This window comes from Phoca vitulina, unplaced genomic scaffold (genome assembly GCF_004348235.1).
Source record: "Phoca vitulina isolate PV1807 unplaced genomic scaffold, GSC_HSeal_1.0 scaffold3, whole genome shotgun sequence".
Classification (NCBI taxonomy): Eukaryota; Metazoa; Chordata; class Mammalia; order Carnivora; family Phocidae; genus Phoca; species Phoca vitulina.
Genome location: NW_022589706.1, coordinates 46,475,108 through 46,489,200, shown reverse-complemented (window position 1 = coordinate 46,489,200; position 14,093 = coordinate 46,475,108). Strand labels below are relative to the sequence as shown.

General features: G+C 32.0%; 1 protein-coding gene across 1 annotated transcript in view; it reads left to right on the top strand.

Annotated features, from left to right (window-relative positions):
- The window catches only part of TECRL (trans-2,3-enoyl-CoA reductase like), a 116,578-nt gene that overhangs the window by 85,638 nt on the left and 16,847 nt on the right, over positions 1-14,093 (top strand). Inside the window, exons 5-8 of the mRNA XM_032398024.1 lie at positions 424-539; positions 4,382-4,487; positions 5,765-5,837; positions 9,944-9,987. Of these exons, the coding sequence (XP_032253915.1) occupies positions 424-539; positions 4,382-4,487; positions 5,765-5,837; positions 9,944-9,987 (339 nt within the window). The remainder of the gene's footprint in view (positions 1-423; positions 540-4,381; positions 4,488-5,764; positions 5,838-9,943; positions 9,988-14,093) is intronic.

The window sequence follows — 14,093 nt, the reverse complement described above, 5'->3', positions numbered from 1 at the left end:
AAAAAGAAAAAGTCACTGTAGCCCAATTCCATTCAGTTATAGGAACAGCTCACATAGAAGATGGAGTGTGTATGGGGCTGGAGAGACACTAAGAAATATGTTTATAATAGTTTGGTTAGTTAAATAAAAACTCCTGTGTACTATTTGTGAAGAAATCATTAGCTTCAATATTTATTTTTTATTTTAAACTCACCATTTATAATTGTCCTGTCCTTAAGTCTTGGCTAGTTCTTGCAAGGAAGACTTCTTGTGAATTATATTAGCACCCAGTATAATTCAATTTACAGAATAGATAATGCCACGTGCACATTTTACCAGTTCATTCAGTAGGCTAAGTCTATAGACATGCTTATGTTTATATATAAATCTTAATAATATCTACAAAAGTTTATTTTTTGATTTAAATCACCTTCTTATTTTCAGGTATTTTTGGCTGAATACACAGGACCTCTGCTGATATATCTCCTCTTTTATTTGAGGATCCCATATATATATGATATGAAAGAGAGTTCTAGAAGATTCCGTCACCCAGTGGTACAGTAAGTAATACATTAATACCTATAGATGAAGAAGGAGATAAACTAGGACACAGATATAATTTTAAAGTTTGTCTATAAACAAAATTAAAATGGATTACATTTAAGAAACTATATCTTAAGTAACTTTAAATAATGTATACACACCAACTTGCACATTTATATACAAAGAACTACTAAGTATACCTTAAAGTTGAGGTAATATAAGTTCATAATGATCACAGTAAAAGAAATCTGGAAATTTAGAAATATTACAAGAAGCTTAAAATTATAAAGTTGTGAGGTTATATATAAAGAGCTCAAGATATAAAACTAAATAAAATAAAATAAAATATGTACTTCTCATGGGCAACATTAATAGGAAAGAAACAATGGTTTTATAAGTTACCTTTAGTAAGTCAAAATCCAAGATAAATTTTACTTTAAAGTTTTTTTTTTTTTTTTTAAAGATTTTATTTATTTATTTGAGAGAGAGAGAATGAGACAGAGAGAGCACATGAGAGGGGGGAGGGTCAGAGGGAGAAGCAGACTCCCCGCCGAGCAGGGAGCCCGATGCGGGACTCGATCCAGGGACTCCAGGATCATGACCTGAGCCGAAGGCAGTCGCTTAACCAACTGAGCCACCCAGGCGCCCAATTTTACTTTAAAGTTAAAAGTAAAAGTAAAGTACAGGGCGCCTGGGTGGCTCAGTCGTTAAGCGTCTGCCTTCGGCTCAGGTCATGATCCCAGAGTCCTGGGATCGAGTCCCACATCGGGCTCCCTGCTTGGCGGGAAGCCTGCTTCTCCCTCTCCCACTCCCCCTGCTTGTGTTCCTGCTCTCGCTATCTCTCTCTCTGTCAAATAAATAAATAAAATCTTTAAAAAATAAAAATAAAAGTAAAGTACAGAAAAAGTTGAGGGCATTTATTACAACAGAATATATAGCATACTGTGAGAATAACCTCTCTCTGTCTCTCTCTCCCTCAGCTTACCAAATTAAAGATTAAGAGAATAATTATTATTCAAGATGCTACACTGAGATGTGTTGTTAGCAATTTGTTAAAAAAAAAAAATGAACCTGATTTAATGACTAAACTCTAAGTGAAACAAAATTTAGGTCTTAGGGATACTAGAAGATAGAGAGTGATTTGATTCCTGATTTTCTCATCTCAAATCAAGATTTCCCTTACCCTTAATATCTGTACCACAGCCACACTGACCTTTCTTGTCCCTGATACCTACCATGTTCCCTTTCATGCAAGGGCATTTACACATGCTATCCCTCTTCCTCCATCCTGATTACCTCTTTCTTCTCTCTTATGTAAACTTCATGTAGAAGTTCAGTACTTCTTACTCATGGTAGCCATTCCTACTCCTTCCAATGCAAATATGCCACTGAAATATTTTTGAATATTATGATTGGAAAAAAGAATTGGACCCAAACTTATTTATGGATGTTCAATTAGTTTAGCACTGCACAGCGAAAGAGTTAATATTTGAAAGGAAATCAACCATAATTAAATAGAAATATTTGGAATGAAATCAAACATGGTAAGTGAGTTACCAATACTGTGTGAAGTGACATATATCCAAATAATAAGATACAACTGTGTGTACTATGCTGGTATAACATCAGAAAAATAAGTAAACTAATTTAACCATAGCATGAACTAAAATTTCTCATTTAGTGCTCTGCTACATAGCTGGGCATAACCTCACTTTATGCTTTCTTACAAAGAGGAAAATTTTATCACTCAAGTATTTATTCCTACAAAGAACTGACAAGGTAGGAGAGATACTGATTCCCATATCAATCCTTTAAACCTACAAGGCTTAAAGCTTCTCCTAAATCAGAACCTTTCCTTTTGCTTGTCTGTCTAGAAAGCTCTGCCCCTGGATAGCCACACTTCGTTCTCTCATTTCTTGCAGAATTTGTCTATTATTCAGAGATATACAAACATTGAACATGTCTCTCCCCTTATAGGTGCACACTTATATTTTTTATGAATTAAGGAATAATAATAAATTCCCTAATGATTTAGGCAGGTTGGTTTGTGTTTATTTATTTGTTTTCCCAAAAGTCACTGTTATTATTAACCAGAAATCATTAATTTATTCTGTTAAAATAGACTCCCGTAAAGACTCGATGTTTGATTGTACATAGAGTAAATGACATGCTGATTTTTACGTTCAAACTTTATTGGTGTAAGTGTGCAATTTTTGATCCATATTGATTTTCTTGAATAGCAACCACAGTTTTCAAAGTTTTATATTTTTAACAAAATCAGTACTGATTTTAACAGAAATATATTTTAAGAATAAGCAAGAAAATATACTTGTGTAAATCATGTCTGACATTTACTTTTTTTTGTTTTATTATCTTATGTTAATCACCATACACTACATCATTAAACACCCAATGCTCCATTCAATATGTGCCCTCTTTAATACCCATCACCAGGCTAACACATCCCCCCACCCCCTTCCCCTCTAGAACCCTCAGTTTGTTTCTCAGAGTCCATAGTCTCTCATGGTTCGTCTCCCCCTCCAATTACCCCAATTCATTTTTCCCTTCTTACTATCCTCTTTTTTTTTTTTACCATATAATGTATTATTTATTTCAGAGGTACAGGTCTGTGATTCAACAGTCTTACACAATTCACAGCACTCACCATAGCACATACCCTCCCCAATGTCTATCACCCAGCCACCCCATCCCTCCCACCCCCCACCACTCTCGCAACACACACGACATCTACTTTTAAAACAATAGTTTTATAAATGCCAACAAGAGTTGCTCAATTAGAAAAAGAAAAACAAAAACAAACACACAAAAAGACAAACAAAATATTACAATTTGTTAGGTAGGCAAAAACCAAACATAAAACAAACCTAAACAAAACAAAAGCTGCACTGACTCCATAAAAAGTGAAATTCAAACCTTTTCAATGTATGGTTCTTGCTAAAGGGCAACCAGACAATGAAAAAGTTATTCTGAATATTATAAAATGTCAAATAGATTCTAAATAGATTTTGGGTATTTTTAAAATTTGTAAGTTTTCCCCTCTGGCAACCATCAGTTTGTTCTCTTTATTTATAGGTCTGATTCTGCTTTTTTTGTGTGTTTATTCATCTTTTTTTTTTTTTAGATTCCACAAGAGTGAAATCATATGGTATCTTTCTCAATCTGACTTATTTCACTTAGCATAATACCCTCTAAGTCCATCCATGTTGTCTCCAATGGCAGAGGGGAGAAGAGTGAGGGATCAGGCAAAATGGGTGAACGGGAATGGGAGATACAGGCTTCCAGCTATGGAATAAATACATTACAGGAGTAAAAGGCACAGCATAAAGAATACAGTCAATTATATTATATTATAATAGCATTGTATGATGATAGATGAGAGTTACAATTGTGGGGAGCATAGCATAATGTAAAACTTGTTAAATCACCAGTTATACACATGAAATTAATGTAACATTGTGTGTCAGGTATACCAAAAAAAAAAAAAACCTTGTACATTTTCTGCTTAATTCATGTGGCATTTTGATATGAGTACATTTATAATTACTTTATATTTATTCCTCGGTAGGGGTGAACATATAGATTGTGACTGGTATTATAAGGTATTTTGAATGTCACCGAAAGTAAATTTATAGAGACTGTTGTGACAGTACTGTTATTGTGGAACAAATTTAGAAAATTTCTAGAATAAACATATTAAAATAAACATTAGTGTTTTTTATTGGAAACATTTCCTAATAAATATAATATTGTAGTCAACTAACAAAAAATGTCTTATGTGTAAGGCAAGCCAGACCTTTAGAAGGGGACTTAATATGTTCATGTTTTATTTTCTTTCTAGCTTGGCTTGCTTCTGTCATTGTATACACTATATACGATATCTTTTGGAAACCTTATTTGTTCATAAAGTTTCTGCAGGACATACACCTTTGAAAAATTTGATAAAGGTGAGGATTGATATGTTTTGTAATTTTAATTATTATTGAGAAATTTTGTGTATTGGGTCATCCATAAAATGATACAAAATCATGTTTATTTTCCTTATGCTTAGAATTTTCTGTTCAATAGTGTCAGCATATCTTAAACATCCGCTCCTGAGATGCCACTTCCTAAGTGACCTATTTCACTGGAGCTGTGTTCAACCAATAACCCTACATAAAAGATTTGCCATGTCCTTTTGTTACAAGCCCTGTATTCTCTGGTATCTTTAATTTTGGAAATACTTAGCACTGAATTCAGATTCTTTAAGTGCCGCTTGAGGAAGGGGGATGTCATATATGAACCCTCCTGTAAAAATACATCTGTGTGATAACAATGTTGAAAACACACCCTGTATTTATGACAGTTGTCAGTGTGATGACAGTGTCTTTGCTCTTCCAAAAGTGGTGAATGCAGGAGTTAATAACCATCCCATCAAATAGCTGTCAAGAAAATGGGAAGTTTTATGAAATATTGAAGTGGAAATGTACATTGGATGATATGCTGCAATTCAATTTTCCAATTCTAATTCCAATTTATTTTAATTTCCGATTTAAAGTTTACTTTCAATAGGAAATATTTCCTTATTAAAAATTTCCTGTCTTTTTTGACAAATACCTGTTTTGTAAAAATTTCAACAAGTCTTTCTATTGTTGTCACTGTAATAAAGCAATAAACTCCAAAACTCTTAGAAACCTCAAAAATCATTTAGACTAGCTTCTATTCTGGCAGAAGATATTAAAATTTATCATATCAATACAAGATCAGTATTATAGCCTAGGACTTTTTGAATTAGGATGTTTCCCTTTATAATCTATCAAGATATGTTTTACTAACGATTAAATAATTCATTATCTTATTCACTTACTGTTGGAAAATGAATATTAATATATTTTATGTAATACATTATTTATTATTTTATTACTTCATTTATATTTATTACTTGATAGTCAAAGACTACTCTTGAAAAATATTTCTAAAATATAGTGTTACATTTGCCTTATAACCTAAGTACCCATTTATATTAATAAGGGTTGAGCAAAGTAATGCCTTTACTTAGTGATATCAAGTAGGTACTTGTAAAATGCTACTTTATTGGGTGAGGCGTCATTTCATTTATCTTGCTTAGAACATACCATTTTTCATAAAATAAGCTGCAGTGTGGCATATAAGTATCTGGGATGATTTCAAATGATATGATAGATTTTATATATATTCATTAACTTTTATTATGTTTTATTTGTAGGGCTGTGCCTTTTATTGGGGATTTACTTCTTGGATTGCCTACTACATTAATCACCCACAGTATACACCACCATGTATGTAGGATTTCTTTCTAATTAAACACATACTAAATTGCCAACATCAAAACTCTTTTCTACACTACACAGAAATGATGAACAACCTGGCACACTTAAAAAAAAGAAGTAAATAATGAAAAAAATGTCAATTTTTTTTTTTTTTTAAGATTTTATTTATTTATTTGACAGAGACAGAGATAGCGAGAGCAGGAACACAAGCAGTGGGAGTGAGAGAGGGAGAAGCAGGCTTCCCCTTGAGGAGGGAGCCCAATGTGGGACTCGATCCCAGGACCCTGGGACCATGACCTGAGCCGAAGGCAGACGCTTAACGACTGAGCCACCCAGGCACCCAAAAATGTCAATTTTTAATAGCTTCCATATCATACTCTATTACATTTTTATGTAGACTTAAAAAAACAAATTTGACCGACATACTTTGATTTATTTTCTCTCCATAGGAACTCTAGCAAAAATATGAGTTGATTGTAAACCTCCAAAATGACAGATAGTAAAATGAAAGAATGAAGATTAAAAAGAAAAATTCCATATAGTCACAAAATCAATCATATAAAATCAGCTATCAGGATTTTTAAAATACACAATAATTATGTAATTATTATATTAAATGTAATTCAATAAGAAAAGATAGAAGCAATTTGTTTCTGTAACATACTGTTTTCTGTTTATAACTTTATTAAATGTCCTGACCATTGACTCAGATGAAGCAGTTTGGTGGAAAACACAATGGACCAAACCTAAATCCTCATTTCATAAAAGTGAAGAAAAATAGCTGTCCTCATCTAAGAATTCCATTTCTTTTATTTGCCGTGGACGTTTCTCTCCTCAGCTTTTACTGCAGCCCTCAAGGCACACACAGAGCTACAAGGGTGCTACAAGGGTCGAGGTTTCACATTTAATTGACAGGTTTCTTTTTGTGGTCTATTTCTGGTGTTTATGAAGTTTGAAATGGAAATGAATGGAGTAGTCAAGATTTATTTTAGATTTTATAAAATAAGTTAAACCATCTTAATATCTGTGCTTGAAGTACCAACAACAAAATCTTTGCTAAGATCAGCAAATCTAGTTGAGTGTGCTAAAAGTAAATCATTGCAATGTTCAAAACTTTAATTCTTCTAAATACTAACAATTAACTATGAATATTGAAGGGGAAAATTTCTTAATATTATATAAAATTTTTTTTTAAAAATATTTTATCAGAAGATGTACCTACTAACGTTAGAATATTAATGGACAGATATTTTTGCTCCACAAGGTGTTTAAGAGGAACCTCTGAAAAATGCTACATTCACGTATCTGATACAAAATAATAGAAGCTGATTGTTATTAACATATGCAAAATATTTATCGAAAACTTAATGTTTGTCAATAATTGTAAAATTTCTGTTTCTTTTGTAAGAAGAAACATTATTATGTAAGTGCTAATATTCCCGATTATGATTAGGAAAATGAGGCCCTGAAAGTCTAATTTTACTGTGCTCAAGACTCTTAAATGCATAAGATGTAAGTAGGACTTAAATTCTGTGAAAACATATATAACATTACAATACTGATTCCAACCGGAAAGTGAATAAATATCATGTCTAGTCTTATTCTCAACAGATTTGACTGCATAAAATTAATAGCATCTGTACATTTTCACACACTAACTTGAATAAAATACTACATATTATTATTATGTATTTTCACCACATATACCATTAAGGAAGTAATTTTTTGTACTTCTTGAAAATATTTTAAAGTAAATAGGAAACAAATTATGATAATAAAAAACTGCCCAATGGCAAGAATATTCCATTAACTGTAAACTGGCATGCATATGTTCAGAAAACTTAATACATAAATGTTAGTATCAGCAGCAATCAAATAAAAACAACCTGTTTTTCTCTTTCTCGCCAAATGTAAAATATTATAAAAATTATAAAAATAATACAGAAAGTTTTGGGACGCCTGGGTGGCTCAGTCGGTCGAGCCTCTGCCTTCGGCTCAGGTCTTCACCCCAGGTCTTCACCCCAGGGTCCTGATATTGAGTCCTGCATTGGGGGGGGGGGTCCTTGCTCAGCGGGGAGTCTGCTTCTTCCTCTGCCCCTCCCCCCTGCTTGTGCGCGCTCTCTGTCTCTTTCTGACAAATAAATAAATAAAATCTTAAAAAAAAATTACAGAAAGTTTTAATGATGGCTAAAATATTTTATAGAAAGTTTGTTTCAAATTACAGTCTCTGTAGCTTTGCTTTCTGGAAATAAACATTAAAAATATTTAAAAATTATACTCTTTGTCCCTGTACCTGTTTTTATCACATCATTATTTATTCTTATTAAAAAATGAAAACAAGGTATATTTTCACTGTCCTGCTACATGAAATGTTCTGAACCCCTCTCTTGTCTATTTAATATCTTTTCATTTTCTAAATCAGAGTTCAACCATGTACTCAGAGAGTCCTCCTTGATCTCCCTGATTAAATCCTTCATTTTAGCTCTTACATTAAATACTATATAGGCCTTTCTTAGTAAGGCCAACACTTATCAGGGTTGCACACTTCCCTTTGTTATCTTGTGATTATTATTTGTTTCCTTGGCTTAGTTTATAATTGATTTTATCACAAGCACACATTATAGTGCCTGTCCTATAAATTCCTAATAGCTATTATTGAATGAATAAAGTTTTGTCTAGAAGTAGCATAAATAAAAAATATATATATTTTGATTTAGCTAGAGAAGAATGTTTAATTATATGGCAAATGTTGCTTAGTTATATGGCAAATATAATATTAAGGAATAAATGATTAAAAAGTGTTTTATAAGATACTGTAAAAAGTGTATAACAAATATGTATATTTCCAAGCGAAAATCTGAGTTTTAACTGATTTACCATGGATAATGGGATTTTAATGTATTTTATTTCCCTTTACATTTTTATCTATTTTCCAAATTTTCTCCATTAATGTATTAATGTATTTTATTTCATAATTAGATATATGTACTTTATAAAAACAAAACATTCAATTGTTTTGATATATTTTATATATATGCTTTATGGATATATATATGTATATGTATATATATACATGTATGTATACATATATCCATGCATAGATACTTACATAACTTTTGACTAAATTATCCTTAAAATTTCTAACCCATGGAACTTCCATAAAAGACTTACAAAGAAAGATGTTTGAAGTAGTATTATTTATCATACAAAAAATTAAAGTAGCACTAATTATGCAGCAGTGAGATAATATTTAATGTTTTTAGAGCTAGCCACGTTATACGTTATGATGCAGATATTGTCATAGCTTTTACAATGAACGTTTAATAATATTAGAAATGCCTTTAAATATATTCTTATAAATTATGCAAGATTTAAAATGAGACATTATAATTGTGTAAATGCGTTTACATAAATACAATGTATATGCACACACACAAAAGTAAAAAAAAGAAATGCAACTGTTAATACAGATGATGAGTTTATCAGAAAATTTTATTTTTAGTACTTTTGTATATTCCACCTTCTTTACCATGAGAAAGGTAACCTTAAGCACTGTATAAAATTCTATTTTATTCCTTATTCTATATAATTTGGGAACATGTAACCTAAATTTTTATTTACTTTAAGATGAGAACATTAATGCTTGCCTCATATATTTGTTTTTAGATGAAAAATAAAAAACATTTAAAATATTACCTATTATAAAATATCAACGCAAAAAATAAAAGTTTTTATTAGCATGTTTTTTGTTGTTAAATGTTAAAAAACAAGAGTTATCATTGGGTGCCATCATATATTATGCCATATGATGTGCTTTTAAGGTGACAAATGAAAGATTAAATCTGCCTTCAAAGAGCTTAATAATACAAATTAAAAATAGATTCCTTTTGTATTCTAAATATAATTAAGTGACTAGAAAAAAGTATATGTTGAAAGCAAAAATATTTTCATCCGCTTAGATTGCAAATGTGCTACCCCAAAGGGTCAATTACATACACCACTGTACTTTGGATTAGAGGATAGTAATATCCAATAAACATTGCTTAAATTATGTTTATAGTGTGGCAATCCAAAATATGAATGTTTGCATTACATCTTCTTTTCTTACTTTCTAGCATTTGGAAACCGGCAAGTCACAGTATCTGCTATCAATTTTTTGGTATGTATTATTTATATTACTTGCATTCAGCTCTAATTGTAGTGCTAATTAAGAATGCAAAACAGGGGCGCCTGGGTGGCTCAGTCGTTAAGCGTCTGCCTTCGGCTCAGGTCATGATCCCAGGGTCCTGGGATCGAGCCCCGCATCGGCTCCCTGCTCAGCGGGAGGCCCGCTTCTCCCTCTCCTGCTCCCCCTGCCTGTGTTCCCTCTCTCGCTGTGTCTCTGTCAAATAAATAAATAAAATCTTTAAAAAAAAAAAAAATGCAAAACAAATTATATTTGAGGATTTCACATGTAGAAATATCATCTATTTTTATATTATATACTTAATGATATTTAGTAGAGTAAGTCAAACAATTACCCCGAATCAAGCTATTAGCTCTCTAAAATTTTTTTTAGCTCTCTAAATCTTTTAATCAAAATGTTCTACTCATCTATGAAAGATGATTAGAATAATTTGAAATCTAGTAAAATTTGAAAAAAAATCATAGTAATTCTTCCTATTGTCTATATACTTACAAACCCCTAAGAGCAAAAAGTTTTATGAGTCTAACAGATGAACATCTAAAACACTCTTTGGCATATGAAAACAGTCTGCTTTTTTGAATGAAAGTTAGGTCTTTTCTAAGTGTTCTGAATCCAGTTATTTAGATTATTCTATTTAAATTTACATATGTATTGTTTGAATTGGGTACACATCAATCTGAGTACAACAGATTATTTATCATTTCTGAAATGCATTATTTCATTAAACACATATTTTGCTTCATACACCATATAATTCCACCATATAACGCATGCTTCTATTCTTTATTCACGTTCTTCCTCATTCTTGTCCTTGATAGATTAACTCCCATGATTCCTGTCCCTGATGCATTGATGAAATCTCTTGATTCATATATAAGTCTATATCCTTTGTGAAGCTGGTATTGAATAACTTATGCCCCACCATTTCATACAAGGCATAAATCACACACACTTTGTTAAAAGCTCTCATGTGAACCTGTGTGTGTACATGTGTGTATTTAAATTAATACTTTAGTTAATTACATCCTCTACATGTTGGCTGTGGCAGGAGCAGGTCCTGCTTTAATATTTTTAGCACCTAGTTTTGTGCATATTAGAAACACTCCTTGCTTTAGTGAATAACAAAAATCATTTCTTTATAACTTCTTAAGCAAATATATTGTCAATATATCATCACCTTTTAACTTTCCATATGTGTATATTATTCATAGATTGCAGGGCTTCAGTTTATTTATTTTGATGCCTTTATTGTTAACCTACATTGTACCAAGTCAAATGATTTCTGTATATTAACTACTCAGTAAATTTAAGCAAATGGAAGAATTAATTAGTGGATAAACAAAACAATAACCACGTATTTGGTCTTTATTTTTATATATTTTTAGATTCATACCTGATTATTTCTCTCATTTTTATCCTCCTTATAATGTCAGCCACTATACATTTTTGCAACTTGTTTTCTGTTATTTCTGTGTAAATATTTACACATCTCCCATTTTATATAATATTCTTGATTTCTTTCCTTTTCTCTAATGTGGTATAGCTATGAATCCATGGCTCTAGTATAAAAGAAAACTTTCAAGAAAAGTTATAGTTTTTTTATTTTTTTTAAGATTTATTTATTTGAGGTGGGGGAGCAGAGGGAGAGGAAGAGAAAGTTTTAAGCCGACTCTGCCCTGAGCACAGAGCCTGATGTGGGGCTCGATCTTATGATCCTGAGATCAGGACCTGAGCTGAAACCAAGAGTCAGATGCTTAACTGACTGTGGCACCCAGGCCCTCCAAGAAAAGTTATTACTTTTTAAAACACTTGTCTTAGCAGTTATAATATTTTTTAAGTGAAAAAAGAGGCATAATTGAAAACAAGCAAAATTCTAAAGGTTTGCAATATACATTTTTCCCCAAAGACTTCTAAAGACGTTGCCTCCTAATTAATCTACTAGTGCTTAATATTCACACATGATTTTATTAACCAATGCTTTTTAATACATTTCACATGGGGAAAAAATAAGAAGGAGAATTAGGCAAGTCATAAAATTTTATCAGAGTTTCTGTCTTATAAGGCCAAGGTGTCAAAATAAACAAGTAGTGATAAATAGCATTGACTAAATCCAATACAGACAATAGGTAAGTGTAATAACTTTAATTCCACATTTCTAAGTACATAACAGATATTGACTGTTCCAATCATAGACTTAAATTAAGATTAAAAGAACAATCTGTGCTTTTAATTACAGATAGTATTGAGTATATGAATAAAACCTTATGTAAAAGTCAAAAAATTTTTTTTTTTTTAAAGATTTTATTTATTTATTTGACAGAGAGATAGAGCCAGAGAGCACAAGTGGAGAGAATGGCAGAGGGAGAGGGAGAAGCAGGCTCCCCACTTGAGCAGGGAGCCCGATGCGGGGCTCGATCCCAGGACCCTGGGATCATGACCCGAGCCGAAGGCAGACGCTTAACCATCTGAGCCACCCAGGCACCCCTAAAAGTCAAAATTTTGAATGTAATTGTATTCTGTTGCAAATAGATTCAGAAATGAGACAGAAGGGTCACGCGAGTCTCCTAAAATTATAAATTGTGATGACAAATTAAAGTCCTGCTAGCCCCGAATTTCTTAATAATGTTCCATGTAGGCAAAACACATTTACTTTTCACAAATAAAATATGATATTAAGAGGTAAGTTTTAGGAAACTGATTTTCATACTGGATATAACAACAAATGAGTTGAGTTTGCACATATATCACCTAAATTGAAGATGCCTACCATATCTTTGTGAGCATAACATTCTATATTTCAAGGTTAATTTTTTTTTGTTCACAATAACTGAATGTCTACGTGTGTGCTTTTCACATTTATCATAAGAAATGTATATGCAAATGGTTCCGAAAGAAAAGCACGTATGTTTAAGTCAAGTGCTTTTAAAATTATTTTATATTATCAGCATATAATATAATCAATTATTATTATGTAGAGGAAAAAGAGGGGAAATTCATAGGCCAATCTTGTATAATATAAAGTTTAACCAGAAAATGCCTATCTTTTTTTTTTTTTTAAAGATTTTATTTATTTATTCATGAGAGACAGAGAGAGAGAGGCAGAGGGAGAAGCAGGCTCCCAAGGAGCAGGGAGCCCGATGTGGGACTCGATCCCAGGACCCTGGGATCATGACCTGAGCTGAAGGCAGACGCTTAACCATCTGAGCTACCCAGGTGCCCCAGAAAATGCCTATCTTAATTGAAAGTGTTAATTTCTCTGCTAATGTTTGCAAAACTTCCTGTTCTTCATTTTGTTGGTATATGCACCCTCTTAACATAAGAGAAAAGCATTATCTGTTTAAAGTTGATTTTGCTTCTGCTGCTGTGTAGAGCCAGATTATCACCTGGTTAGGAGGTAATACAGCGCAATGTGTGAAATATGGTCTTAGTTAATTCTTAATTACTCATGTATGAATCATCCATTTTGTGGACTAACCATTAACAATTATAATTTTCTCTTCTGCTCCCTCCTCTTTTATTTTTAGTCTAAGTTTTCTAATATAATAAGCAAAATCTATTGTAAGCAAAACAACACACATTACAATGCATACTTAAAGTATTCCAAAGGGAGGTATAATTCCTTGTGGAAAATCTTTGATTTTGGTGAATTTTGTCATGTAGATACTATATTCTGAGAAGTATTTTATCACCTCCTCCTTTGTGTAAGTTCTTTCTGACTTTCAACATGACTTTGTTCTCTCAAGTATGTTCTGATATCATAAAATCTACAAGTGAAAAAATCAAAGAAGTAGAATCAAATATAGGCAAATTTATAAAGACATCAGTGTAGACATCTTTGTTTTTCTGCTAGAAATATTGTAGAGATACACTATAATCCAGTCTCTCCATATTTCTCTGATCTCTCTTCATTCTCTGAACCCAAGCCCACCCACAAAGGAACGAAAGCACTACTGCAAAACAAAATATAGTCTATAATTTTTAATAGTTTGCTATTTTATAAATAACAATCCTGTTTTCTTTATCCACTCTTCCTCTCAGTTTATTTTTACTCTCCAGAAGCAGTTTATGATTTGTCAATT